A 27,166-nucleotide genomic window follows, 5' to 3' on the forward strand; every position below is an offset into this window, starting at 1 on the left:
AAATGACTAAAGGCAACAGTTTGATGCTGCAACAGTCATTCTGGGGACTATGACTACTGGGAGTTTTAGTCAAACATTTAAGTAAATTCTGGTGAAGAGGCTTCCTTAAAAAAAAAAAAAAAAAATCACATCCTTCTCTACATCATTCTCGTCATGTTTATTTTCAATGAGTTTTTGGAGCCAAATGCATAGGAATGTTGGCATAGATGGATGATTTGCTCCACAGGTCACTGTGGTGACTGACACCTGACAGGTTCTCTGAGAGGAGACAATTTCTCATTTTCACCTTTCATCCTATAGATGAAGCCACCAGAGGATTAAAGTCACAAACTCGTAAATTTCTATTTGGAGCAAAAACAAAATGACTCCTCGAACCGAGAAACTGCATTTTTCCTATAAAATATGGTATGATTTGCCAAAGGTTGATGGGGGTGGGGGGGATAAGCAGGGACAACAAAAATAATAAACCAGACTGCATATTACAATGCTCCAATAAATGTCGACAGGCTCCCCCCCTGAACCATCACCACAAACCTCTCAGCGGTGAACCAATAATAAAAGATAAACCCTCATCATTTTTTTTTGACCGCTGGATAGTCAAAGCACTCAAGAAAACCACTGCCAAAAAACTCATTGTGACACTGTGAAAGATGGTTATTTTAATGAATCACTGAACTAAAAGTAAAAAGGAAAGAAAAAATATATTTTTTTGGCACCAACGACACTCTTCATGAGGTTTGAATAATTTGTTTTAAGTTTTGAAAGACGTTTACTTGGTAAACCAAGGCAAGACAAATCTGAAAAGTAACAGGCAACAAAAATGGGAAGTGGGTACCTGGTGGCTGGGATTACCCCCAGTGAGGTCTGGGCAGAAACTCCCCTTGCCCCTAGACTCACCACTTTTGGGAGGGGCCAAGGAGGTCAAGTGAATGTGAGCTGTGTGGCTGCTCAGAGTACTGTCCCTCTTGGGAGTATTTGGCGAGGGTACTGGAGACCATCCCCTCTGAGGAGTCCTTTACTCTTCTGTGGGACTTCACTGTTAACATGGCAACGACAATGACCAGGAATGTTGGACTTCTCTGCTCCTCACGGATTGTCCGTAATGAACACCGTGGTGAAACAGTTGCTTGAGCTCTCCATGAGATAGGGGGAGACTAGACCTTCCGCTCTTGCGGATCCAAAGAACCCAGGTGAGGTGGCTCAGGCATCTGGTTGGGATGAAAATCTATTAGCTCCTAAATGATATGCAGATACTTCATAGAGTCATGGGAAAACTGAGTAATGAGACCCCCCCCCCGCCCCCCACACACACCTCCTCTCTTCTTCAAATTACCTATTCAACTTCTTGGGTGAAAGCAAACCAGCTGTTCAACAACAACAATATATGTACTTTTAAATAGTGATAGCCTATGCAGCAGTGAATTAAACATTGAAATGTGCTCTTCATTTCACACATGATGTAGCTTTAATCTTAGATCACAAGGTGTGTCTTTTCCCCAGAGCTACTGCATAAGCCACTCAAAGTTTGATAACTACTGCACGTACCGTATGCATCCAAGGTCTGCGAGTGTAATACATCTCTGACAGGAAACACGGCGTAACTAATCAGTTACGCTACCTCCACCTCCTCAATTTTACAGGGGACCTCAATGAGGTTGCAAGGGGCTCAATAAATATACTTGAGTGTGCTTTATCCATTATGCGGCTGCTTAAGGTGGTGAAATATTATGATTAGTAAAGCAATCCACAAGATGGATCGCTGTATTCTCAAAATGCAAATATTGCACATGAACACAACTACTCGAGGCCTCCTGATCTTCATCTCAAAATGAAAGGCTAAAAGCTCTTTCATAATGAATTAAAAAAATGATTATCTCACTTAAAAAAAAGGAATTTAATTAACTTAAGTATCAGCCACAATATATGGACCACCTGCACAATTCAGCATTTGCAATTTTAGAGATTTTTTTTTTGGTCACGCCGGATAGGTATACAAAAGTGACACTCAATATACAGTATATGCATTGACGCCAATAGAGCTGAGCAACAGGAAGTGTCAATAGCCAATGGAGCAACACTAGCCTCTAGCGGAGGATCTACACAAATGCAACGCCAACTGAATTACCTAAATGCCGTTAAAACTAAGCTAAGAGTTACAGAGAGAAGGATGAATGTTTTTATTGGAACTTGAGCTGAAAGGTATTGGAAGCACCTTAAGAGCTGTTATTATAGACGCACTGGTCACAAGATAAATTGCTGACCCTGTGAGAAATTGAATCATCAATACTGACAGCGTCTGAGACTTGCAATGCTATATTTGAGAGACAATCTTAAAAAAACACACTGAAAACTGGACCAATTTTGATCCCGACTCCCTTCTACCAATCAATCAGAGATCTGAGTATCAGATGTTCCCAAAGATTTATTTGAATGATTTGTTCTGGCGTGTTGGGTGAGTAATCAATACCCTGTAAATTGAATTAAAGGCTGGTTTACACTAAGGACCAACTCCAGAAGGAGACTCAGCAATCTTGTTTATGTGGAGTGAGTGCAGCGTGGAGTACATTCACATCTACAAAAATCCTTGGTGAAACATCATCAATGTGCTACTTCTAAAATGGTCAATCACATTAAAGTATTATGGAGAAGTTTAATGTAAAAGATGCACCGCGCCCCCAAAATACAATAAAATAAAAAGGCACCGCCATAAATCACAAAGCCACAACATGATCTGTTGATGATTGAGCTGTACTAGGAATGCACTGGAAGTAGAAGTGGATCCGGGTGACATTAGACAGTGATACTGATGAGGGGGTACAAAGCAGTTGGGCATCACGTGGGTGCATTCAAAGCTACATTTTAAAAGGACAACAGGATTAGATGTCATCACAATACAAAACAATGTCATCGTAACAAGTTAAACGCTCAATTGTCAAAGAATTACAAATACCGTTAAAACTGTGAATTTCTCAAGGCTGAAAAAAAAAAAATAAAAATAACGCAGACCTTTAAGCAAAGTTTGGTTTGTAATGCAGCGATATGAAAAGCAAATAGCATGGTAATAACAATTGAGTGCACCAACCTGCGGTAGACTCACGTGGGTTGCAAATTGATCAAATATTTTTGGCTTGTCTTTAATTTGTATTTAAAATGCTCATGACCCTAAAAAAAATAAAAATATAAAGATAAAACTATGTATTTTCATTACCGTTTTGAGTTCAAGTGTGGCAATTTCAGTCATCACAATATGTCTCAGAAGACTTTTGAATATTTTTACTAATCCCATAAATGAGTTTTATCATTGGCACAGAACCTTGGATTACATCACATGTTGCCACTTGAGTTCATACAAACGACAAAACATTATGAAAACTGCATTATCTCACCTGTAAACAGAACCACACATCACAGCCAGCTAATGACACTCAATAAGCAGATTAATTGCGGGAACACTACGGTTGGTTCCAGTGAGCTGTATTGAATAAAATGGGAAAACTGCTCCTTAATGCCCCCTGTCGGGAGAACGTTAGCACACTACAGAATCCAGAATTCATTTCAATAAAAAAATTCTTTTCACAAGTAGTACTTTGAAAGCTAGCATGTCTTGCGTGAAACATACGGATAGGACCAGAAGTATTTGGATGAAGAGGTTTCATGATATTGTCTCTTTACACAATCACAATTGATTGAAAGGCCATGGAAAGTGAAAAAGTTGAATTTAAATTTGATACCACAGAAAAAGACTACGATTCACAATCCTGCCATATTTGAAAGAGTTTTAAAAAAAAAGTTACGGGGATCTAAACTTTTTTTTTTTTTTAATTGTGAAATGTATAATTCTACACTTTAGTTCAAACATGGTTGTGTGTAAAGGCAACACCCGCAGTAATTTACCTTAAAATATAATGTCTTCTTGATGGATTTGTTGGGTTTGACATGCTTTGGAAGAAACCACTGTCGAAAAGATGTCTCAGCTATAAGTGGAAGTCAAGAATGGGCACGTGTTTGCTAATTTCCACAAATGCCATTCAAAGATGTATAACATGTGCTACACTTATGCTACACTTGAAAGTGAGAACAGTATTTCTCTTCAGTCTGTCTGACTCTGCTGGAGCTTTAACATCTGAGCTGTCATGCTCGAGGTTGCTACAGGCAGGTTTTGAGGCACGTGGGCTTGCTGATATCTCTTACAAGCAATATCATCGGATGTCGAAAAGTAGGAAAAAGATAACTGGGCTCCAAAAGACACGTACAAGCTGGTGTCCAGTGCGATCCAACTAAGCAAGGCTGAGGTTTGACTGTAGCAAGGCAGTATTTGGGAAAAGGCAAACTGGTATTGGTTTTCAACTAGACGGACATGGTCTCAGAGTACAACTGCGTGGGGACTGCTGAGCCTTCTTGCTGTTGGGCTTGTGGCAAGGGAGACTGTGTGTAAGGGGGCGGTGCGTCGTTGGAGCTACTCGAGGCCCCTCCCTCAGAGATGAGAGGTGTGTGAGGGGAGGGCCGAGGTGCGTCAGCCTCGTCGTCGTGGGCACACTCGCTGTAGGGAGGGGGCTTCAGATCGTCCTCTGAAAAGGAAAGCATGTTGAAATAACTAAACTTCATTTATAATGGCGCTTTCACAACAGCTATAGCTGCACCAAAGTGGTGAAAGCAAAACGTAAAATAAGGACAAGACTAAGAAATTACCAACGTCTTGTTCTCCATTGAATAAAACAAGACGAAAGCTATGAGGTAAACAAAAACTGAGGGCTCGAGTGTCATTTACCCATGACTGTGATGAGTAAAAATTTATATTTGTCTCCTGGACAAAGTCTAGATTTGTTGTTCTTATTACCAACATCTGAACCAAGAAGCTGACTTTTGTGACACGATTGGACTCATATCGCTTCCAGGCAGTCAGCAAACGTGAGCAGAGTTACAAAGCTAGAGGTCATGGATGGCTTCAAACACAACGTGACAGCCCAAATGTGAGACGACCACAATGCATCCCACTGGGCATCACTTCATTTTTTTATGCTATATGGTCACGTATCATAGGATAATCTAAATTGATCAACAGTTTAATCTAGTAATTAAGAGTAGCTTCCTTCTTTACAGACCATGACTCTATATTTATATTTTTTGTACACACACATATCCCATGGTATTGTCATGAAGTCAAAATGGAAGGAGTTTTTTTTTTTTTTTTTTTTTTAAACCAGTACACTAAGTGTTGAAATACACAAAGAAAGCCATGCTATGTGTGACCGTTTAAATCCTCAATCTCAATCCTCAAATCCTGGACAAATCATTTTCCATCTTTCTTTAAATTGAGTCTAGATGCTTAAGAAAAGACCATCTAATCTCTCTCTAAAATGATAAGTACCCATTGGCAGAATTGTTCATTACCTGTAAAACCTCCCGTTGACAGTTTTTAGCATGTCAAAATGGAATTTTCATGATGAGTAAATCTCTTTCCCTTGTGTGAACAAACAGGTTATGAGCACCGTGAAATAAATTATCATTTCTTAAGGAACAACCTAGAATTTTAACATTTAACATAACACAATTTAAATTCTAATTTAACATGCTTTAACTGACTGTTTTAGCTCTGAAGAACTTTGTCAGAGACCAGATAATTTGTTGTACTCATTTTTTTGGACTGGGAGGACATTTACCTACTTTTTTGGCTATTAAGAGTCAAACAGCAGGTTTATTCATTCTGCAGAAGACAAAGTATGGATTGCACTCTCCAGCTATACTGTAGTACCTTTGTTGCAAATGTCAAGGGTATACTATTGAGTTTCAAATTTGGTATCTCAATTGACCCCTCCGTAGAAATTGCGTCATCCGCGTCGCTGACCAATCAGAGGCCAGAGATCTGCATAAACCACGCCCCTTGTTGGCGTCCGCTATTATCTCAGACGTTGCATGTTCCAGTATAGCTTTTGTTAGCGTTTTATCACGTATTTAGGTTCTTTAACAATAGATATGGTTAAGAGGTATAGTCACGGACTTTGTAATAGTGACGACAGGTATCCTGAAAGGCTAGTTGGTGGAGTACAATTCGTACCCTTTCCAAAACCGAAGACCCAGTACGAAAAATGTCTTCGATGGATCAAACTTTGGGGAAGATGGCATGATCAACTGAATCGATCTAAAATCAACCGGAACAGAAGACCGAGTACGAAAAATGTCTTCGATGGATCAAACTTTGTGGAAGATCGTATGATCAACTGAATCCATCTAAAATTAACCGGAACAGATATGTTTGCACGAAGGTAAGCCCTATATTTGATTTTCAATACATGTCTCATATAAATGAATTAGCAGTTCTTCGCTTGCATAACATAGCTACGTGTGAATGATTGACACATTTGATCTGTGTTGAGCGATATTTTGCGATGATCTGACTGCACAAACGTGTCTGTGTTGGCGGCTACCGAGCTAAGCTAAACCGGACTAGCGAGTCCTAAAAGCCTTCGACGTGCACCGAGACACCAAGACTGAAGGAAGGATGTTTGAGGACACTATAAAGTAGTGGTTGTCGTACTCGGTCGGGACTTGCGTAGGTTCGGCACTAATTCAAGAATAATTATTGAGGGGAGCGCGTGACGTTACACAAAGAAAACGAGAGAAACAACTCGTAAATCAAGCCTCGCCTTCTTCTTTTCCTTCATACGGCGGTTCACAAACGGCTATACAGATACACATACAGATTCTGCACACAAGTGTGATAGGTAACACGAAAATAGGAAACTGTCAGTGATGAATTCGTCTTTGGGTTATGATATATTATATTATGTGGCTTATCGGTCTTCCTCTGACTCCGGAAAGATCTTGCGCTAATATCAATGGTTTCTCCGTCGATATCCATGTAAATACCATTGAAATACCCCTCGCAGAAATACTTGAAGCCCTGCTGTCTGCTTTTCAACGATATTTCACTATTCGCTAAGAATGCTAGTGAGAAATCAGCTGGTAAATCGGACAATTTCGCTCTAGTCTTTTCTTCCTGCGCTGCCATTTTTGCTAATTGTTTGTCTGAGGTTAGCACACGTGAGGTGACGTAACTTCAGGAGGCGTGGTTAAGTGCCCTGTACGGAGGGGTCAATTGTCGTAGTGTACTGTATTTGAAAGCTGTAAAGAGCCAGCAGCCTAAATCACTCTTCCTGCTTCAAGGCAAAAGTGGATGTGCTACCTCCAGAGACGGCATCATAAGGTGGTGGCATGTCCATGTGGGAGAAGGCCAGAGCAGGTGGCTGCGCTGTGGAGGGCTCTTCTTGTGACAGGTCATCAGGCACGCCGTACCAGCTTGGCCAGAGCGAGGTTTGCTGTGGAGGGAGGGAAAATATTTTTAAGTCAATTGCACATCTATTAGAAAATACACACAATAAAGAGGCATACATGCTATTCAATGCCTGAAGTATTTGTGGAAAATGAGAGAACACGATGAGAGCATTTAATGTTTTTTTTTTGTTTTTACTGCACACATCTTGTTCTTTATCTTGTTAGAATACTGAATGTTCTTGTAACAGTTTGCTTCAGGTCACAAATCTACAAATTTGACAACCCAGCGCCCATTACATTCTAGGCGTGGAATACGATGACTGTACTCTACATGCAATACTGCACACTTCTGAACAGATAAACTTGATGGATATCAGCATCTAATTAGAGTGCATTTGATTAACAAGATTTTCATTTCCAAAATACAGCAACCATCCTGCAAAATTTGACGCTGACTGTGACCATTAGTCAGAACTACTGCAATGTGGGCGAAGGTTAAGACAAACAGGAAATGCCTTAAATGAGTCACACACGATTGTGTGTTGCTGCTCAGTGGTGTTCCTCAGACAGTAATGTGCAGAGAAAGGCGTTAGTGTTTCTAAAATATGGATAGTACAATTATGAAAAAATAATCCAAATGGAAATGTTTAAAAAAAAAAAAAAAGAATGCTCTATATATATATATATATATATATATATATATATATATACACGCACATTGAAAACTACAGCTGTAAAGCATGCATCTTGAACATCTGACAGACCACCCACTAACATTTTCGTCTAGTCTTGTCACATAGATGAATTCTGGCATACGTTTCATCATAATTCAGTGATCAAAGACCTTTGTTTACTTCTCACGCTTATGCTGTCACCATCAAAAGAAAAGGGGCATCAATAAATTCATTTCGTCATTGTCGACCAAAACACTGCCTGGAGGTATAACAGCACTTCTGCATGTGACGTCAATGTTGTTTTGAGTCTGGACTTACACTCTGTCGCTCGCACATCTGATGGAGATACGCCCTCCCTCCAACAATGACTATCTGGGCATTGCGGGGGTTGCTCAGGTATGCGGCGAGCTGCCTCTGTCTCGAGCGGTACCAGCATACGTAGAAGAAGATCTTGATGATGATGAACACTATGACCACTCTGTAAAGAAGGGGACAGAGAAAGTCAGCCCGTGCATCGTTCGGTCTCAATAATTATCAATATTGATATTAACTATACACACATATACCAGTACAGCTCCATTTTGGTGGGACTTCTATCACTATGCAGTGGCTTTCATAGCTGACGAATAATGCAGCCAATTTCTGAATGGAAATACAAATATTTAAAGGCAAATAAAAGCAGAATCAACAACATTATGGGTTGTCAGTTTTCTAATAACTAGCCAAAAGCAATTTCACTGGGAGTGCTGAGTACGTGTAACAAAAATTAGACAAGAGTAAAAATCAGTGGGAAAAAAAAAAAAAAAACATGAAATGCCCAAAAAGCTCACAAATATATATAGTACTTAAGAGCATTGTTGGGCAAAGTATGATTTATGGACCACATAAAGACGATGTCTTGTATTTCATAATGTATTGGTTACAAATTTTTTAGAAATTCATTATTAACACTTAAAAACGTTACGTTGTTAAAATGAAATTGTTTTTACAGTACCTAAAATTTTACTTTACCCATTCTGCACTAACGAATAGCGAGGAGGATGTAAGCATTATGTCTATATTGGGACAGCTTCCAGCTAAATTTTCAGGAACACGTTGAGAACGTCACTTGACTCAACAATAACAAAATTACTGAATCATAGCCAATGTTTCTCGAACACACCAGCCGACCAGGCGAGAAAAACACAACCCCGGACACATGAATATGAATGTATAGAGTAAATATACAGTACAGTATACAGGTTTGACGCTTAACAATTAAAAACAGCTGTTGTGAAAGCCAAGCTAGCAGCTTATGCTACCAACCATCGAACTTTGCCCAGAACAAATAAGGCGGACTTACTTTAATGTTGTGCCATAGCCTTGAAGCAGGAGACAGTTAGTTAGCCTAGCTGCGTCTTGTCGGGTAATACGACTGATGCCAGGGCAGCTCCAGGAAGCAGCTGAGGTTAAAAGCCATGAAAGCAGGCCACAAACAGTCGCGGCGGCCGCCTTTTATCAACCATTCTGCGGAGAAGGACCTGAAAATCACCTAATGTGCCAGCATTTTCAACGCAGCCCCGCGGGAAAGCTAGCTATTTACTTACCAGAATGTTTAGTTTACAACATCAGGAAAAATAACGAACTCGTCCTGCGTTTCCTGGCTAGCATTATTGTTAACCAAGCACACCCCCGTGCTGCCCACTAAAGTGGGCGGTGTTTCAGCTGTTGCCTTCAGCGATAATCGGAAAATGCTTGATTTAACCACCGGAATGCGCGTGAAGAACTGCGTTTTATGACAACAAAAAACGGCTTATTTTATTTCCAACAAACGCGACAGTCTTGCGGTCATTTTTTTTATTCATAATAATAGCACAAACTCACACTAAAGAGATAAAAATCTTTTTCAGTAATTGAGGCGTTCTACAGAAAGAACAAAGGAGCACAAACAATCGCGAGTCATAGATGGCTACGTACAGTGGATTTGATTATTTCAACTTGATAGTATTACTAATCGATTCCAAACATATTCAAGCACTAACAATAGGAAACATTATTATTATTTTTTTTTACGTCCGTCGACGCTTTGTTACGTTTAAATAGCCGTTATTGTGGAATGGAAATCGCACGTTTTTGTGATTTAAAACAAGTAAATACTGGTGTTTGTTTAAAATGCTTTTAATCACCAATATTACTTTTGTTTTCACATTTACAACATACACAATAACATTTACAATTATTAGCCAGTGAACTATCTCCATTAAGTAGTCCTCTCATTTTGTTGTTTGGCGCTGTTATCGGTTATCTTCAACAATGATGGTCCGTCTTGGGTATGTGTCTATGTCCACGAATATGTAGCGGAAGTCATATTTTCCAGATTCAGGATTCTGTAAAACATAATTAGTAAGCTGTATTCATGTTACATATTGTATAGTATATAAAGTATTTTGTACAGGTGCACCTCAATAAAAAAAATAATTATAATCCAGCCATCCATTTTCTTAGCTGCTTATCCTCACAATGGTCACGGAAGTGCTGGAGCGTATGCAAGCTGTCAACGAGCAGGAGGCGGGGTACACCCTGAACTGGTTGCCAGACAATTGCAGGGCACATCGAGACGAACAGTTAACACTCACAATCACACCAAGGGGCAACTTAGAGTCTCAAATTAATGTTGCATGTTTTTGGGATGTGGGAGGAAACCGGAGTGCCCGGACAAAACCCACGCAGGCACAGGGAGAACATGCAAACTCCACACAGGTCGGTCCGGGATCGAACCTGGGACGTCAGAACTGTAAGGCCAAAGCTTTCCAGACGATCCACCGTGCCAACAATTATTATAATATCGTGCAAAATTTAAATCATGGTAGTTGAAAAAGGGCGGCCCGCATTTTGTTAAGTCTTTGGCCTCAGAGTTCTAAGGACATAGGGTTCAAATCCCAGCCCCGCCTGTGTGGAGTTTCCATGTTCTCCCTGTGCTTGTGTGGGTTTTCTCTGGGCACTCCGGTTTCCTCCAAGATCCCTAAAACATGCATTCATTGGAGACTCTAAAATGCCGCTAGGTGTGATCGTGAGTGCGGCTGTATTCTGTCTCTATGTGCCCTGTAATTGGCTGGCAACCAGTTCAGAGTGTACCCCACCTCCTGCCCGTTGACAGCTGGGATAGGCTCCAACACTCCCACGACCCTTATGAGGATAAGCGGCTAAGAAAATGGATTGATGGATAATGAGATTAATTTTTGGAATTTAATTACTCAAAAAAACACTTTTGTATGATATTCAAATGCATTGCTTTTTATTCTTAAAGACCAGAGGAGTAATACAGACCTCTTTTGATTCAGAGTGCACTGTGCCTTTTAAGCCCGGTTCAGATCCCTCTATGTAAAACTTCAGTCTCATGTGCTTCAGTCCGTCCTTCAAGTACTCCATATGACTACAGTAGAAACACACACTATATTATATTTATTGCAAATTACAAAATTAAATAGTTGAAAATTGAGATGACACAAGATGAAAACGTCATTTGACAATTATAATGACTAATATAATCTGGTTAGTGTTATTACAATATTACAAAAACAAAACTGAATAGATTTTTTTTGAATTAGAAAAAATAAAGTTGGTTGATGAATTGACAAATGTAAAAGAACAAAAGAAAAGAAATAAAATATGGCGCATTTTCCATCAGGCTACCAGATATCCAGACATATTTATGCCATTTATACCAGAATAATATTACAAGAATTATTTCAAGCTGATTTTATTTGAGCTGACAATATTCAAAAAGGCCCAAACATTGAATCTAAGATGGTTATATTAAAGATTATATAAGGGCTTTTTGTCAACAGGAATTTCTACGCAGGAGTTATTCATGCCTGCAATGACAGGACTGAAGACGAAGTTGTCTGCTACTCAACAGCTGAAGTCAGGGATACCTGAACTTCAGTAACAGTTCTCAGTTATCTGTATTTTTCATGAATGAATTAACTTTGTAACATTGTAATACACACTGACATACACTTTTATCATGATTTAAACTAATTAACTGTTTCATCCCTTATCAACAACTAACATGAACAAGATATGTAACCATAATGAATGTGCTGCTACAATCATATTCCCAACCTGACTTGCTGTCTTCTTCCTCGACGAGTCGTCTCACCATAACACTTGATTGGTTCGCCGAATGCACCAATTACCTGAAATTTCAATCAGGAACAATGTAAATCCATTGCAGTGGTTCTCAACTGGTGCCACCCTGGCACCTGCATTTTCCTGTTGTTGCAAAGCAGTGACCCATCTTTTTTTGTCAAAATTAAGAACAATAAAAATGTCTGTTTTGTCAAAAAAAAAAAAAAAAAAATCTGAAAACACATGTACCCCGCATTACATTTTAAAATGACATTTAAAATGACTTTGCTGTACCGCTAAAAGCAATGATGCCCATTGACCAAAGGCTGAGTGGAAATGCACAGTATTTGTTTACAGAGTACACTAGTGGCTAGAAAGCAGCAATGTAACATTTCGTGTCACTTGTCTAACATTTTCCTTGGCACGAATACATCAGATTAGGACATACATTTCATCAAATAAATGAGAATAGGCATAGCGGTACTTTTAATCAGAATATATATATATATAAACAAGCTGTCCTCTCCCCACAAATTGAGAATCATCTACATCTATTGTATCTCACCTCATAACAGGCAATGAAGTTAACCCAAAATAATCTTGCATGGCAACAAACACATGGTCTTTCTAGAATGACAACACATTCAGTACCTCTGGGTCTGATCTGACTTTGTTGAACGCTTTCCCGTATACTTTATTTGGACTGGAGGAAGAAAATAATTCCTGGAAGACCACATACAGAAGACCACCTGAAACACACAAGAATGAATTCATTAAATATGATTCAACGATTAGTAAATACCTGTTAATTTGACAATCTCCTGTCTACATGCTCTATTGTCTTACTTACCTGTAACTCCAAGCCCGATGAGTACAATTATCAAATAAGTGAAATCGCGGCCAGCTTCTTTTACTGTAAAAAAAAAAAAAAAAACCAAAACAATATACATTTTAAAAAGTGATTACAACACAACATACACGATTCACTTCTGACCTGTTACTTTCGACGACAACAAATCGTGCAGGTTGAATCAAAGAGAGGCTTCATTCAAATAATGTCTCGAAAATGTATTTGTTTACCTTTGCGTGCGGCGGAGGGCTTTGGGCTCCCACTCTGGTATTTGTATACTGATTTCTGTCCAGAGTCTGACTCCTCGCTTTTATTTCTTGCTCTGAAATCTAGAGTAAAACCTCTGCGTGATTGCAAGGAGCAATGAAGATATCTACACGCAACAGGTTCGACGTGGTGTCTCCCGTGGAAGGTCAGCCTCAACACGGCTGACTGAGACTCCGTCCTGTTCGTGTGCTTGAACCAATTGCCCTCTGAAAATCTGCACGTCTGCCTCGCTGCTGACATTAAATTCCGACAAAAGACTTTCGATATCTGAATGTACGCCATTATTATTTAGTATATTGACTATAAACTAAATGCATGAAATCTACTGTCACATTAACGATGGTAACCTACAGTTTGGGCTAAAAGTGCGCCGTGGAAAGTAGCAAACAAATCCAGGCGCAGATATATGACGTCATACACTAGGAATCTTGGGAGATTGAGTTGTATTGGGGAAAAGATTTCACTGTTCTTTTTTTGTGAGTAAACGAAAAGTGTTTTTCTTTACATCAAAGCTCATTATCATCTTAATTTAATATTTTTTGACATCTTGGTTTTGTGGTGTTTTATCATGCAAAATAGCAGCTTTAGCTCAATATGAAGTAGAACATTGTGGAGTGTATAGATGGCATACAATATGTTTGAGTGTCTGTGTTAGTGGGGATAGTGATATTTTCTTCTCTCGCTACATTGAAGAATGAGTGGCTATATTGCTGATCGACTGAATCATCACAATAAATCAGTAAACATTTGTTTATTGAAATATTCCGTCCAGCATTTTCTTATCAAATCAATATGCAAATGACTCTCAAATAAAAATACAATGCAGTAATTAAGAGTGACAAACTGAGGATTTATAATGCCCAGACATGCCAAGTAAATAAAGGGTCATTGATGACATTCATCACTTTGTTTCACACATCAACCTCAATACTGTAAAGACATCACACTGCACACTTCCTGGAAATCAACATGAAACGTTTGATTGAAGCATGAAAATGATTTTAAAAAACCTGATTCTATTTTTTTTTCATGATGAACAACTTTACATTAAAGGTATTCTCTGGTTTCAGTCATTTAACAATGTTCCATGGCTAGTTCATCCTTGCCAGTTGTTGTTCACAGGTAGAGGAACAACACCTGTGTGGTCTGAAGCAAAGAAAACACTTGATGCGTACATTACAGACCCCCCCCGGCCCTGCCCCAATCACATCACTCTACAATACTCAGCCATATTAATTCTCAGAAGTTGCACAAGGGAGAGCCCTCCAAATGCTGTCAAACTTGGCAAGATGCAGACGAATGATGCATCTCTCTGACGTATCTGTAGAGAAATGAAAACACCATTATTTCAACTCCCTTCTTTTCTGAGTGAGCCTTGCATGCTTTTTTTCCCCCTTTTCTTTTTTTTTTTAATCTGCTGCCAGACCCGCTTGTGATAAATTGGTCCCGACTTACTTATTTGAACTGAGATGTCTGCTTCCATCAATTTGCTGGCAGACAAACCACTGTTTCACTTTGTGTTTTTGAGCACACGACGTGGAAGAGGGAGTATGTGAATAGCGTTTCAAAACATTGAGCGATGTTTAAAAAAATAAATGGAAAGTACAAAATGTTTAAAGAAACTAAAGTGATCGGGGATTTTCTCATATAATTATTTACTCAATTACAGAGAGTACCAGGCATCTATGCATCTGTTTGTCTAATTCAAGGAGCATTTTGTCCTTGCAATCGTCAGCTTTACAGATGCCACATCTGCTTTCCAGGTGTTGTGTATTGTAACGTCTACCATGACACATGGTGGAACCCATAATTATGAACACCTCGCAAGGAAAAATGAGGCATCTACTCAAATGGATGACCCGCTCAGTGGCGCAGTGGGCCAGTTTTAATTCCAGCTGAAGGCCACCAGTCCTCATTAGGACCAAAGGTGAGCTGGAGCTGACTTTGGGCAATGGTGAGTGCAACACCGGACCAGTCACCAGCCAATCGCAAGAGTCAAGGGCACTGTGTGAAGAAATACTATGTCTATAGACTTGATGCAAGTGTAAAAATATATATGCAGAGAAATAAATGTTTACAGATACATTGCAGAGAAACATTTTTTTCCAGTGTATTTTATAAATGAGCATCTTATGTACATGTACAGTATGCTTGCTTTGTACTATGTAAGTAATTTGTGTATGACAGGTTTTAACCCCCCCCCCCAAAAAAAAAAAAAAACAAAAAACAATTTGACAATAGACGATCTCTCCCGGTGGTTAATGTTTTACCCTCATAATCCCAGCAGCAATCTTCAACTTTTGATTAAAGGCAAAGTGAATTTCTGGTGGATTAAAATAAAAATACCCTGCAATTTTCAATTTGTTGGAATAAGTCAAGAAGAAAACAAGATACATACATTTAATACCAATAATGATGTCTGTGAGCCATGGGAGGCATGCATGATAGATTTACTACAGAGACAAGTTCAACAAAACGACAAAAAGAAGGTGCTTTATTGTTATTTAATATTAATATTGTTACAAAGCATAAAAAACAGCCCTGAAGGATTGTTTGAATAACAAAAAAAAGTATTTTGCCCAAGTAAAAAAGTCTCCATTAATACAAAGATATTAACCTTCCTGTGATGATAATTCTTAAAAAAAAAAAACTTGTATGATATAAGAGGACAAAAAAGTCAAAGGGTAAAAAAAAAAAAAGAAAAATCCTTAAATGATTTCGTTTTGGGTGTTTACCGAACTGTGATCAGCGATCAGCATGCAATGCATCTTATTTCTACAAATATTTTTGGAATTTATGTCTAATATAAGTAGGTTGAGGTTGAGGGGGGGGGTCTTTGATAGTTTAATCTTATATTTCAATGGATATTGAAGAAGATGTATACTCATTGTTAAAATAAATGTATTACCATTGATATGTGTTAGTAAATGCTCCAATTTTAATTAACAAAACTATAAATCTAAGAACTCTATGACTGATTTGGATAATGCATGCTTCAAGTTAGATCATGTAAGGTTGATCATTCTTGACAGTTAAACAAATATCCTAAATTTAGTCAGAAGACGAAGAGGCCGTTTTTCTTTGGCGACAAAAACAAAAATGGGATGCACGGCAAACTTCATTCAGAGAATAACAATGAAGTGTGTTCATCTAGTCCTTTGTGCTCATCTTTGCACATGATCACAACATTTTGGATAGCGTCAAAGCCTCCATTCAGCCTCAGCGTCATGCTGGTGTAAGTGTCCACTCCACTTTGTAACATCAGTGATGCCCTCTTGCACTCATCCGGGATTGCACTACTCTCAAGAAGTCTACATAATGGAAACAATGCCACATAATGCAGAGCATAAGTGCACACACCCACACACAGACACAAGACACACACGCACTCTTACACGTTCGCATAACACTGTTTTCATGCTAAAAGATAAAGCAGGCTCACGTGATGACTGCAAATAAATCATCGTCAATAGCAGAATAAAAGCAGGCATTAATAAGTCCACATGTACAAACTATTTGTGACTAAATCTCACTTCGTAGTATTTTTAATTACCATATTATCCAGTCACAAACTGACAATAATAAACACATACCTCTCTGACAAGATATTGTTTGTGTATTATTTTGCAAAGGAAGAATATTTGATACAACTCGTATGTCATATGCTGGTGTACTTTATGAAGTGTTTAGTGAGTATAAAATGCATAAGGAGCAAACATTATTTCACACACAAACTGCATAGATTTCATGACAACCAAACACACCAAAAACTATGTAAGATAATTCATATCCTTCACAAGTTTAGAAAAAAGTCAATTGTCTTATAATGAATGAGAATTTGCTGGTTGAAAATGAAACAAGTTACACAAAACTGGAGAAAGTTGTTTTAGATTTTTAGTTTCAACAGTTTTACATCGTAAGCATTTTCTGTTAGTTTAGATTGAGAAAATTATTCATATTCTGACCATTTTTGTGGAAACAACATTTCATGCCATTCCAAAGGACCTTGTTTGGTTCAAAAGTGTTCCATGTGGGTGCTCTTTTGTGGTACTCAAATATATATATATATATATTTTTACATTTTATGATATTTAAATACAATGTTCCAACTGCCTATTGTTACAATGATTTTCAATAAACTCTCGTTTTTTTTTTTTTTAAGAAATAAAACCTCTGCCTGTTTTTCACTGTTTCACTGCTGTTGGGGGTAGTGAAAAGCTTAACAAATACAGTATTGATTGGTAACAAATGCAATTAAAGCTTGGAAAGTTAAAAAAAAAGTCCATGCAGATTCAACATCTACAGTTTGTCCACCATAACAAATCATGCAGTCAAATCCAACATCACACAGTCAAGCTAACACACTACAGGAAAAGGGAAAGATGGCTGCAAGCAAGTGAACCATCTTAATGAAAATAAAACTGAACAACAGTAAAAAAAAAAAAAATCATCAAAGCAAACTGTGCAAAGGATAACTACACAAAATACAGCACAGAGATTATTGAATTAGGGGGCTTACCTTAGACCCTAGTTGTGTTGTACTCTGATTCATGTTTGCTCAAAGAGCCAATGAGGCAGAACCTGAAATATCACGCTTCCGTACTTTAATGTCACTTTGCAGATACGTCACAGTGCAACACGTGCTGGTGTGTTCAGATTCGGCATGCAAACTCATCTGGTAATAATATCAAAAAGTCAGAACCAGTGAGGAAAAGTGCATGCAGGAATAAAATACTAATTGATTTGATTGGTTTTCTTTTGTGAATGTCAAACAATATGTGATATCCCAGAGGTAGAAAATTCCTGGTTTTATATTGACATTATGCACTGATTTTGTTCAGAGTCAATTTTAAACTTGTAACTGTATTTTTAAAAAGGTGGATATGATAAGCGCTACAGCTGCTTCCTGAAAAGTTATACAATCATGTTGTAAATGATTCCAATAAAGTCTAGGGACAAATTTTGATTGATTGGGGGCTATTAGTTAGGAGCTGTTAGTTTTCATCCATCCACACATTTTTCAATAGTGTTCCACATAATTTCGGTTCCGGGGGACCACAACATTATCTTACTGCCCCCTCCATTAGTTCTCGCTTTTTTTTTTTTTTTAATTTTTTTTTTTTTTTTTAAATCAAGAAACAACACCATGCTTTCAACTTTGTTGCAACAGTCTACGAAAGGCCCTTTGTTGCAATACCCTTAAGGCCTTCGTTAGCTCACTAAATGTCTTTGGGATGAACTTGAACCGAGACCTGACAGATACATGTGTGAGTGAATACAAAGAAATTGTAATTGTAGTTAATTGTGGAAATTGTTAAAGCTGCAAACTAACTCCACATTTTTACTTGCTGTAAGTGGTGTCCCTACCCACAAAAAGTTTGGGATATTCTTCTTTCTGTTGAAATTTCAGGATGAACCCAAATCTCATTATAACTTTTATGGGAGAATTAAATTTCAGTCTCTCGAAACTTTTGAGTACTCGTTCAACTATTTAACATTTCACTACTTTTTACACAACTTAGGTACTGTTCTCTAACTGATCCAGGAACTGGATTGGGTGATTCATAAATCACCTGATGGCAATTTTACTGCAGAGCTCCTCACTGGAGAACTGCAAGTTATCCAAATGTACGGAAACATTAAATTCAACTATTATGTGAAGCGTGTTTTAGCTTCATCCTGCAATTTCACCCTGATGCTCAATATCCCCATGTTTTTGAAAATAGTAAAAGGGTAGCATGCAAGAGCAAGAAAACTGTTTTAAAATGTAAAGAGGAGTAAAATAAAATACTGTTTAAGAAGCGTAAAGAAAGAACAACGATGAACAAAAATGGATGATCCAAATTAAAATGATACTATTTCACAGTTAAATTAGGGCTGGTGTTCTCTCATCAAAAATCTATGGATACTGACCGCTGTACTGCCTTCTCATGGCGTGAAAGCCGGTGGCTGGTGGTTGGAACGTCATCCAAGTCGTCATCCAGGTCGCAGCCAATGTCTGCTCCTTCTTGCGAGTAGCTGTGCTTCATGACCAAGATACTCCTACGGTTCCCCGCGCTGGGCAGCAGAGGCCGCACAGACATGGGAGGCTGGGGGAGGTCTGCAAGGAGGCCGGCCGCCGCGGCGTCCCGTGAACTCAGGTTGCCGCGGCTCCCTCGCCCGCTGAGGGACAACTGGGATATCTGGGCCGAGCCCGGGTTGGAGGACGAGCCACAGTGGTGGTCGTGGATGCAGCGTGAAGAGGCACGACGGAGGGCGTGGTAGTTCTCAAAATCTTCCGCTAGGTCCACTAGGTCTGCTGAGGCAGCGGCCGTGGCACTACGTAAAGTGCACAGCTCGTAGTGAGGCGGCTCGTAGACCTCTTGAAACATGGTGGGGTCAAAGTCCTCACGCCGCAGGATGTACTTTTTGCGAGGCTGCTTGATTTGGACGACAACGGAGATGATGAGGAGGAGAAGGACGATGCAGCACGTGACGCCAATGATGGTCCCGTTTGTATTGTTCAGGTTGTCCAAGATGTTGGCTTTCGTCTTCTCTGTGATTGAGCAGAGACATTTTTTACAATGGTGATTCCCATCGTAAGAGTGCCGACAGATCATCACGTGTGCTGGGAAATTATTCACTTATTTGGCCAAAACATATCACCAAAACAATATACATATACAGTGAAACAAGCTCTTCTGAATTTACTTAATTCGAAGATGTACATGGGTTCCATATTAACATATAATATAATATAAACCTTGTGTTAGCTAGATTTCACAATGAAGAAGGAATTCATTGAGTAAGGTGAACAAGGAATTCACTGAGTATGGTGAGCTATTTTACAATGCTTTATATAGTTTATTTTGTAACATTTTGTTTTGGCGGGTGGCCTTTAGACTTTTGGAATATAAAATAAAAACATGCATATTTCATCAATGACTTAAAAAACAACACCAGTGATTGGTCAGTTCTTGGGCTCATTCCTTATTCATCAGTTTACATGACGATCATGACAATCATTATACTCTGTACTGATGATTGGTTGGTCATGGAACTTAATTTTAACCAGCTAGTCTAGAAATACAGTGTAGTAATCCATCCATCCATTTTCTGAGCCGCTTATTCTCACGAGGGTCGCGGGAGTGCTGGAGCCAGTCCCAGCTGTCGTCAGGCAGGAGACAGTGTACACCCTAAATTGGTTGCCAGCCGATCACAGGGCAGATGGAGACAGACAATAGTCACACTCACAATCACAGCTAGGGGCAATTTAGAGTCTCAAATTAATGCACGTTTATTGTGATGTGGGTGGAAACCAGAGTGCCTGGAAAAAACTCATGCAGGCAGGGGGACAAGTTGTAAACTCCATGGGCGGGGCCGGGATTTGAACTCGAGTCCTCAGAACTGTGAGCCCGATGCTTTACAGCTGCTCCACCGTGCGGCCAAGTGTAGCAATGATTACACACATTACAATTGCCACTGGTTGGTTATAGCAATCTTTCCTCAGTCTATGCATGTCATTCATAACACATTGAAAGTGCCAATCACTGAACTGAAATAATTATAAATACACGTACAAGAGGCATCTTCTGTAGACCCACATCTAAAAGTCTCAATACAAAAAAAATTACAAGCTGTTTAAGTTTAAAGATGTTGCATTAACAGATCTCACCTTTACACTGATTCTCATCCCAAGGGTACACGCAGTTTTGTTGGCCATTGCACACCAATGTGTTGTTTATGCACATGTTACTGTGACAGAAAAAGGCATCTGGATCACATGGAGCTGTAAATGGAGATGGCACACAGTGGAGGAACACTTAGACAATTTTTGGACTGAAAGTGAAGAGATTAAAACCTAAAATGAAACAGTGTCATTCACTTTCACACTCGATCCCCCAAAAAAGTCCCCCCCACCCCCACTTCAAACCCATCTTCATTAACAGCCCCAAATCTGTAAGCTGCTTAAAAATGTGCAAATCAGTTCAGGGAAAGTCTTTTGGACATTTAAAATAAGTCTGCTCCCCTAAAACCCATCTGTTGTTTGCTGTTTTTTCCCCTCACCATCATCGTCAAAATTACTTTCACTTGATACTGTATGTGTGGATTTTGTCCAGGAGATTATCTGCATACTTCAGAACTCAAATGAAACCTTTTGTCATCATCCAAATTTTGTGTGTCGCTTATTTCTTCCCATCTTATCCTCAGCAAACCTCTCACCCTTGCCTCACTGCTTTTTAGCATTGCCTCGCCATAATTATAAGACAGCCATCCTGCGATTCGTCCTGTCTATGATGTCAGCGCAAGGGCGGAACAACTAATCAAGTAGACGTGGTCATAAAATGAGTGTGCTAATGTTCCAGCCGACGTCATCATGAAGCAGCATAATATTAAACCAAGGTGACCTGTTTGTCACTTTGTCCCACCATGTCTCAAATGGCAAAATGGCATAAAATGAATTCATGTATGCATTTTTTTCTGGATTCAAACCGATGTTTAAATGGTTATTTGACTCTCCCTGAAGGAGTCTATTTGAATTTGGCTCCATACTTTTAATGACTAGCAAACCAACCAACTAACCAGCCAACCCACCAGCCAACCAAATAAATATCCAACAATACCTCATCACTCATGTGTGTTTTTGACGAGATATATTACCAGATATTTAATGCGTAAACGTTCAAGTTATTTTACCGTGTGCATATAAAGTGTTAGTGTAATGCATATCCCAAATAACAAAGCATCAAATAAAATATCTAGCTCTGTGTCTCAAGCAAAAAGCCAGAGAGTGAGGTATGAATAACCAGCAGAGGGGGCCCAGTGTCTTTGCTTTTCACCACTCAACCCTCCTATCATGAAGCCAGATCAGGGTGAGACCAGCAAGTGACCATCATTGCTCTTCTACCAAATTAATACTAACAAGTACAGTCATAAAAGTGATTTTTTTGTCAACTCATAAATATGTCCCGCAAATTAACAACCAAATCAAAAGCTGGTGTAAATAATTTGAGTGTCTGAGGAGAGAGCTTAATTGTGGGAACAAAAACAAGGTTTATGCAGCCAAGCCCTTAGAGGAAAGTGATGTTGCTTTGCGGTTTCAATTGGCTAAATTCCCATTTTGGTTCACATGGGATTACCTCCCGATTTAAAGACACCCTTTTTGACGGTATTAAATACAGTACTAAAACAGCGAGCACCGTTGTCCTAATATCACAATACATAACACTTTTATTGATTGACTCCTTTAGTCCGCTGAAATGAATTAAACCACATTTAGCTCAGTTTTCCATGGGACTGGACAGATTTTCTTATGATAGTCATTAAGGGTTTGCTTGTATTGATTGCTGCCATCATTCATTGGCTCCCAGGAAACTGCTGTGGTGTTTCTAATATTTTGGTTTGAGGAATTTGCGGCATGATCTGGGTGAAACATGACAAATCAATACACCTCTATTTTTAACAACGAACAATTACAGTCTTTGTCAATTTTGACAGTGCTGTGAGAGTGCAGAAGTATCTAATACTTTGGACTGAAGGACACAGCAGTTCTGGCTGACATCAGTACATCGTGCTCAAGATTTCTCCCTCAATACTTTTATTTATGAAATGGAGATGATTTACAGTCTGATACTTCACATTGCAGCAACATGTTTTGGGATAAGTGTTGCTGACTGTGTGTGCCTCTGTTTATGTGGTTAGGGTTAGGGTTATGAAGGCACTTTTTCTACCCCACAAAAACAAACAACCAAAGAAACAAGAATCCGCCATGTGATAATATGTAAGATTCACTTTTAATTCTTTTGATTAAACACTTTGGAGAAAGTCCCCTCTCAAAATATTTTCCTGATATGTTCATGTTCTCAGATACCCTCAAAACATACCTTTAATTATATATTCTTTGTCTTTTAAAGTATAGCTGGTGATGCATGGTATTCTCTCAGCTTGTCTAAAGATGTCCACTTATTATTCATGAATCAAGCTCACATCTGTAGCAACGAATTCACCCATATATCTTATTACAACTTGAAGACAGGTCATTGTCACTGACTAAACGAAATAACTGGCGCACATCTAAATTTGACACATGTTGCCCAACAACTGTTTGTTTGGTTCGAAAATTGTGAAGCAAGCAGAAGACTAAACTGAGTCACTTGTTGGTAAAGATGTCCATTCGCTGCTCAGTAGTTGACGATGCTGCTCTAAAGGCTGTGGTCTTTAGCCAGAGGCGTTGCTGTGGCAACAGTGCATCTTGGCTCCGCTTGGTGAAAAGGTCTTGTGAAAAATGGTGACACTGACTTCAAAACACAACAAAACACATTCTAGTCCCTAAATGAGCTCATGAACATGTATTGATACTTAATTGCACTACAATTGTATTTTTTTTGCTGCTCATGACTGCAGTTCTTAATTGACAGTCTACTTTTTTTAAATTCATGCTTCCTGGGTATATATGAAGATTTCAGACACGAAAGTAGATATATCCATTTTTGTTGTTTGTGTAGATTCTTTGATTTAAGAATTTATATACACTAGTACATAAATGCATTCCTCATTCATCTTACCTGTTATATTTTAAATTTATATCATAAATGCTTAATGCTTAGCCAAATTCAACACAATTTTCTTGTGAATACAGACATGATTTAGTAGATATCTTTGGGTGGGTTACTTTTTGAAATTCTAAATAATTTCAATGTGGTGATGTGTGCAGTCTGACTATTCATCTTTGCCTTCAATGGGCACTGCCTATAGCCCATTTTTTCCTGCAAAAAAAAAAAATAAAAATAAAAGCGCTCTGTAACCTCTTGCAAACTCTTAGCAGATCCTCCTGGTAATAACAAGCAACGAGGCAAGACTGTGTCTTTTAATCTCTCATAGATATTTGGCTCAAATACATATGGGGAAAAACACACAATCGCGTTTATTTTTCTCTGTCTTTTCACAAGAAGGCACTGACTGTCACATATTCTACATTTGTGACAGCCTTTAGCTGAGCTCAATTATGTCAGTATTGTAACCTTCACAATCACTCAGAGGCACTTCTCTGTGCATTCGTGTTGCATCCCTTTTTTTCTCCTTTTTTGCTTTTATTTGATTAGTGATTAATCTAAGTGGAAAACACTAGTTATCCAAGTGGAAATCATTAGTTTCTGATGGTAGCATCTGACAAAACCTGTGCAAGTTTGACGCTCCCTTCACATTATAGGCTACAGTCGAACGCCACCTGAGTGGCACAATCAGGAATTAAGTAATTTTCCACTTGAAAGTTGCAGACAACAAGTTTGAACAGATGTTATGAGTGACATCAAAATGTTTGACTTTACAGCGCATGGTCTGTAGCTTTAGGTTGACCATTTTAGAGTGCCTCGTTGTTGGCCATGAGGTGGAAGAGTGAGGAAAGAAAGAACCCCATTGTTGCAGCGTGGAAAAATCTCGTGAGCACATGATGGAATATATTCAGGCCACCAGAGGCTTTAAACGGATATCATTTTAAAGCTCAAACGTAGTAATGTGTGGGCAGAAAAACGATGCAGGATAAACTAGCATCCATTTTCCAAGTCATAGTAGTAGAAATCTATTGACAGATGACAGCAGAACATGGTGTTTGTTCAATTATTATCTTTGTGGTGCATCAAATTTATAAAACATTCATTTTTACCCTACAAAGACAAGTATAATGAATGAATGAATGATCATGTTCATGGGTCATGTTATGTTATAGAGTCTCACGTTCTTGGTAGGTCGTGAAAAGGATGCGGAAGCGACTTTTCCGGCTGGCCTCGTCCGCCCACATCCGGATTACGCCCAGAGTCGATACCAACATGAGGTCATTGGCCACTGTGGAGCAGAATTTGCTCTTCAGGTCCTCCACTGAACTAGGGTGACATAAGAAGTTGAGAATTTAAAAAAAAAAAAATACAAACAAAAAAATCTTGATTTTATTTTTTTCTACGAATAATGCATGGTTCCTAATGATAAAATTCAGCCATGACAGAGGTTTGGATGGTGCATGTCATTCTAATCTATCTTGTGATCACAGCTGAATATTGCAGATCTCTAGATAAAACAACCCATTACACAACTCATTATACTTGTCAAGTGCACACTTAATCATTCTTTATCTGATTTTAACATACATTATCTCAAGAAGATGTCATTGATTTGCAAGTAAAGATGATTAAAGATTTGCGAAAAAGCTTAGCTGAGGGAAAAAAATGTGTTAAAGCCAATATTTGGTGAGATTTTTTTTCCAAACTTGATGGTCTTTCAAAATAGAAGACAGCAGACAACATCAACAATTGTACTTGTACTTCACAAAATCAACCATTGACTATACATCTTTGAGAGCTTTATACATTTGTCATGTTATGTCATTATCAAAGCCACTTATCCTCACTAGGGTTGTGGGAAAGCTGGAGCCTATACGAGCTAGCTTCTGGCGAAAGACGGACTGAACTGGTCGCCAGTCAGTCGCAGGCCAGATATCGACATCATCACTGAGCGGGAATCGAAAAAGGCAGGCGTGCACACCATCAGTCACACCTTTATACATTTGATATAAAACAAAAAAAAACATTGCTTGCAGTCCTGCAGTTATATTTATTATTATTATGATTATTATTAGGATTTTCATTATTATTATTCCATACATAATATGTTATTTTTTTTTATAGAATATCTATACAGTATTACGATGGCTGTATTATGATGTGAAAAGTTGGATAAAATTGTATTTCCATGATTGTTTGGGGCAGATTTAACTTCATTTTTCAGAAAGTAATTGAACAAAATAAATGACTGGTCTTGATGCAATTAAAGGCATATGGGACAGTGTTTTGAAGGTCTTCGAGCAATAAAAGTAAGGTTGATCAGCGAGTGCGGTTAAAAGATAAAAGCTTACTTATCTTGACATAAAACAATATTACCTACTTCATCTCAAAACGGATCATACATACTGGGCTTTTATCTTGACATAACAGTATGATTAGGTACCAATTACAAAGGCCATAGGAGACCATAATGAATTTTTGTTTCGTATAATCCTACCTGCCGCCATCATACACTGCCACAAAGTTGCGCTTGCACTCATTGGAGTTGGCCATCTCATAATCAAGGAAACGCAGGTAGATCTGCATGAAGCAAGGAAGGCCAGGGAAAAACAAAAACACACATACATGACTGGAAAATCTCTAACATGAAATGTATGACTTTCCTGATGAGCAGCATGAATTAAACAAGTCAACAATGTCATTATTGTAAACAACATAATTCAGCATATGATAGTCCAGGACGCCTGCGACTCTGGAGAGCGAAGCAGTACAGAAGATGAATGGGAGACTGTGCAGACTTGAGCCAATATTAAAACTTATAAACAGCAGAGGTTTTTGATATTAAAGTAATGCATCAATGTATCGTTGCCAATTCTGTTAGACTTTCTTGATCAAAGTTAAGTTTGGGAGGTTTTACACCGAATTTCTCTGTGCGGGATACAGCAACACTTTCCTCTCTATGCTTTGGCTTTCATAATGACATCTACCATAACACATGATTGTATTAGATGTCACAGCAAAGGTAGTTACTGTCACCTTTTTTTTTTTTTTGAAGGGAGAAAAAAAACAGTTATTTTGGGTTAGAGCCAATGATTTATTTAAGATGACAATGCACACAGCAAATAAGTAAGGCAGGCAGAGTGTTCACAGAGGCCACTGTTAAATGTGGGAGGGACAAACCATTAACCTAAAGAAGTCAGCCAAAAACAATGCCTCTTACATTCTAAATAATAAAGCACAGGCTTCTTAAAAAAAAAAAAAACAAACAAAAAAAAAAAACAACTGATACTACCTTCTTAGACCAGTTTCTATGACTCATTCATCAAGACAAAAATCGCCCAGTCACATCCGTGGCTCCACTTGGCTGCACGCCCAACTCACCATCATTACGGTTAATGAGTAGAGCCGCTCACCAACTGTGACAGGAGAATGTGACTCTTTAAATGTCCAGAGAGGAAAGC

General features: G+C 38.7%; 3 protein-coding genes across 5 annotated transcripts in view; all 3 read right to left on the reverse strand.

Moving 5' to 3' along the window:
• Window positions 1-2,404: 2,404 nt before the first annotated feature.
• On the reverse strand, window positions 2,405-9,681 carry si:dkey-118j18.2 (uncharacterized). The gene is made up of 6 exons (XM_061805662.1): window positions 9,533-9,681; window positions 9,289-9,452; window positions 8,507-8,588; window positions 8,265-8,424; window positions 7,184-7,316; window positions 2,405-4,568 (listed from the first exon to the last, which is right to left on the reverse strand). The coding sequence occupies exons 3-6, from the start codon at window positions 8,524-8,526 to the stop codon at window positions 4,348-4,350; spliced, it is 534 nt and encodes a 177-aa protein (XP_061661646.1). The 5' UTR covers window positions 8,527-8,588; window positions 9,289-9,452; window positions 9,533-9,681; the 3' UTR covers window positions 2,405-4,347.
• Window positions 9,682-9,798: 117 nt separating this feature from the next.
• On the reverse strand, window positions 9,799-13,578 carry timm21 (translocase of inner mitochondrial membrane 21). Its single transcript, XM_061805661.1, has 6 exons — window positions 13,137-13,578; window positions 12,907-12,969; window positions 12,708-12,805; window positions 12,051-12,124; window positions 11,253-11,358; window positions 9,799-10,312 (listed from the first exon to the last, which is right to left on the reverse strand). Exons 1-6 carry the CDS (start codon window positions 13,453-13,455, stop codon window positions 10,220-10,222), a joined length of 753 nt encoding a protein of 250 aa, XP_061661645.1. The 5' UTR covers window positions 13,456-13,578; the 3' UTR covers window positions 9,799-10,219.
• Window positions 13,579-14,363: 785 nt separating this feature from the next.
• neto1l (neuropilin (NRP) and tolloid (TLL)-like 1, like) overlaps window positions 14,364-27,166 on the reverse strand; it is a 63,442-nt gene continuing 50,639 nt past the window's right edge. Inside the window, exons 8-13 of one of the 3 annotated variants that reach the window (XM_061805843.1) lie at window positions 26,203-26,285; window positions 24,886-25,031; window positions 20,828-20,941; window positions 19,087-19,708; window positions 17,693-17,754; window positions 15,763-16,484 (exon numbers count right to left, since the gene is read on the reverse strand). In XM_061805843.1, the coding sequence (XP_061661827.1) occupies window positions 17,694-17,754; window positions 19,087-19,708; window positions 20,828-20,941; window positions 24,886-25,031; window positions 26,203-26,285 (1,026 nt within the window). In that variant the 3' untranslated portion in view covers window positions 15,763-16,484; window position 17,693. Of the gene's footprint in view, window positions 14,495-15,762; window positions 17,755-19,086; window positions 19,709-20,827; window positions 20,942-24,885; window positions 25,032-26,202; window positions 26,286-27,166 lie in introns of those variants that run through there. The other 2 variants (XM_061805845.1, XM_061805844.1) reach the window with 2 other exon arrangements.

This window comes from Syngnathoides biaculeatus, chromosome 19 (genome assembly GCF_019802595.1).
Source record: "Syngnathoides biaculeatus isolate LvHL_M chromosome 19, ASM1980259v1, whole genome shotgun sequence".
Taxonomy (NCBI): Eukaryota; Metazoa; Chordata; class Actinopteri; order Syngnathiformes; family Syngnathidae; genus Syngnathoides; species Syngnathoides biaculeatus.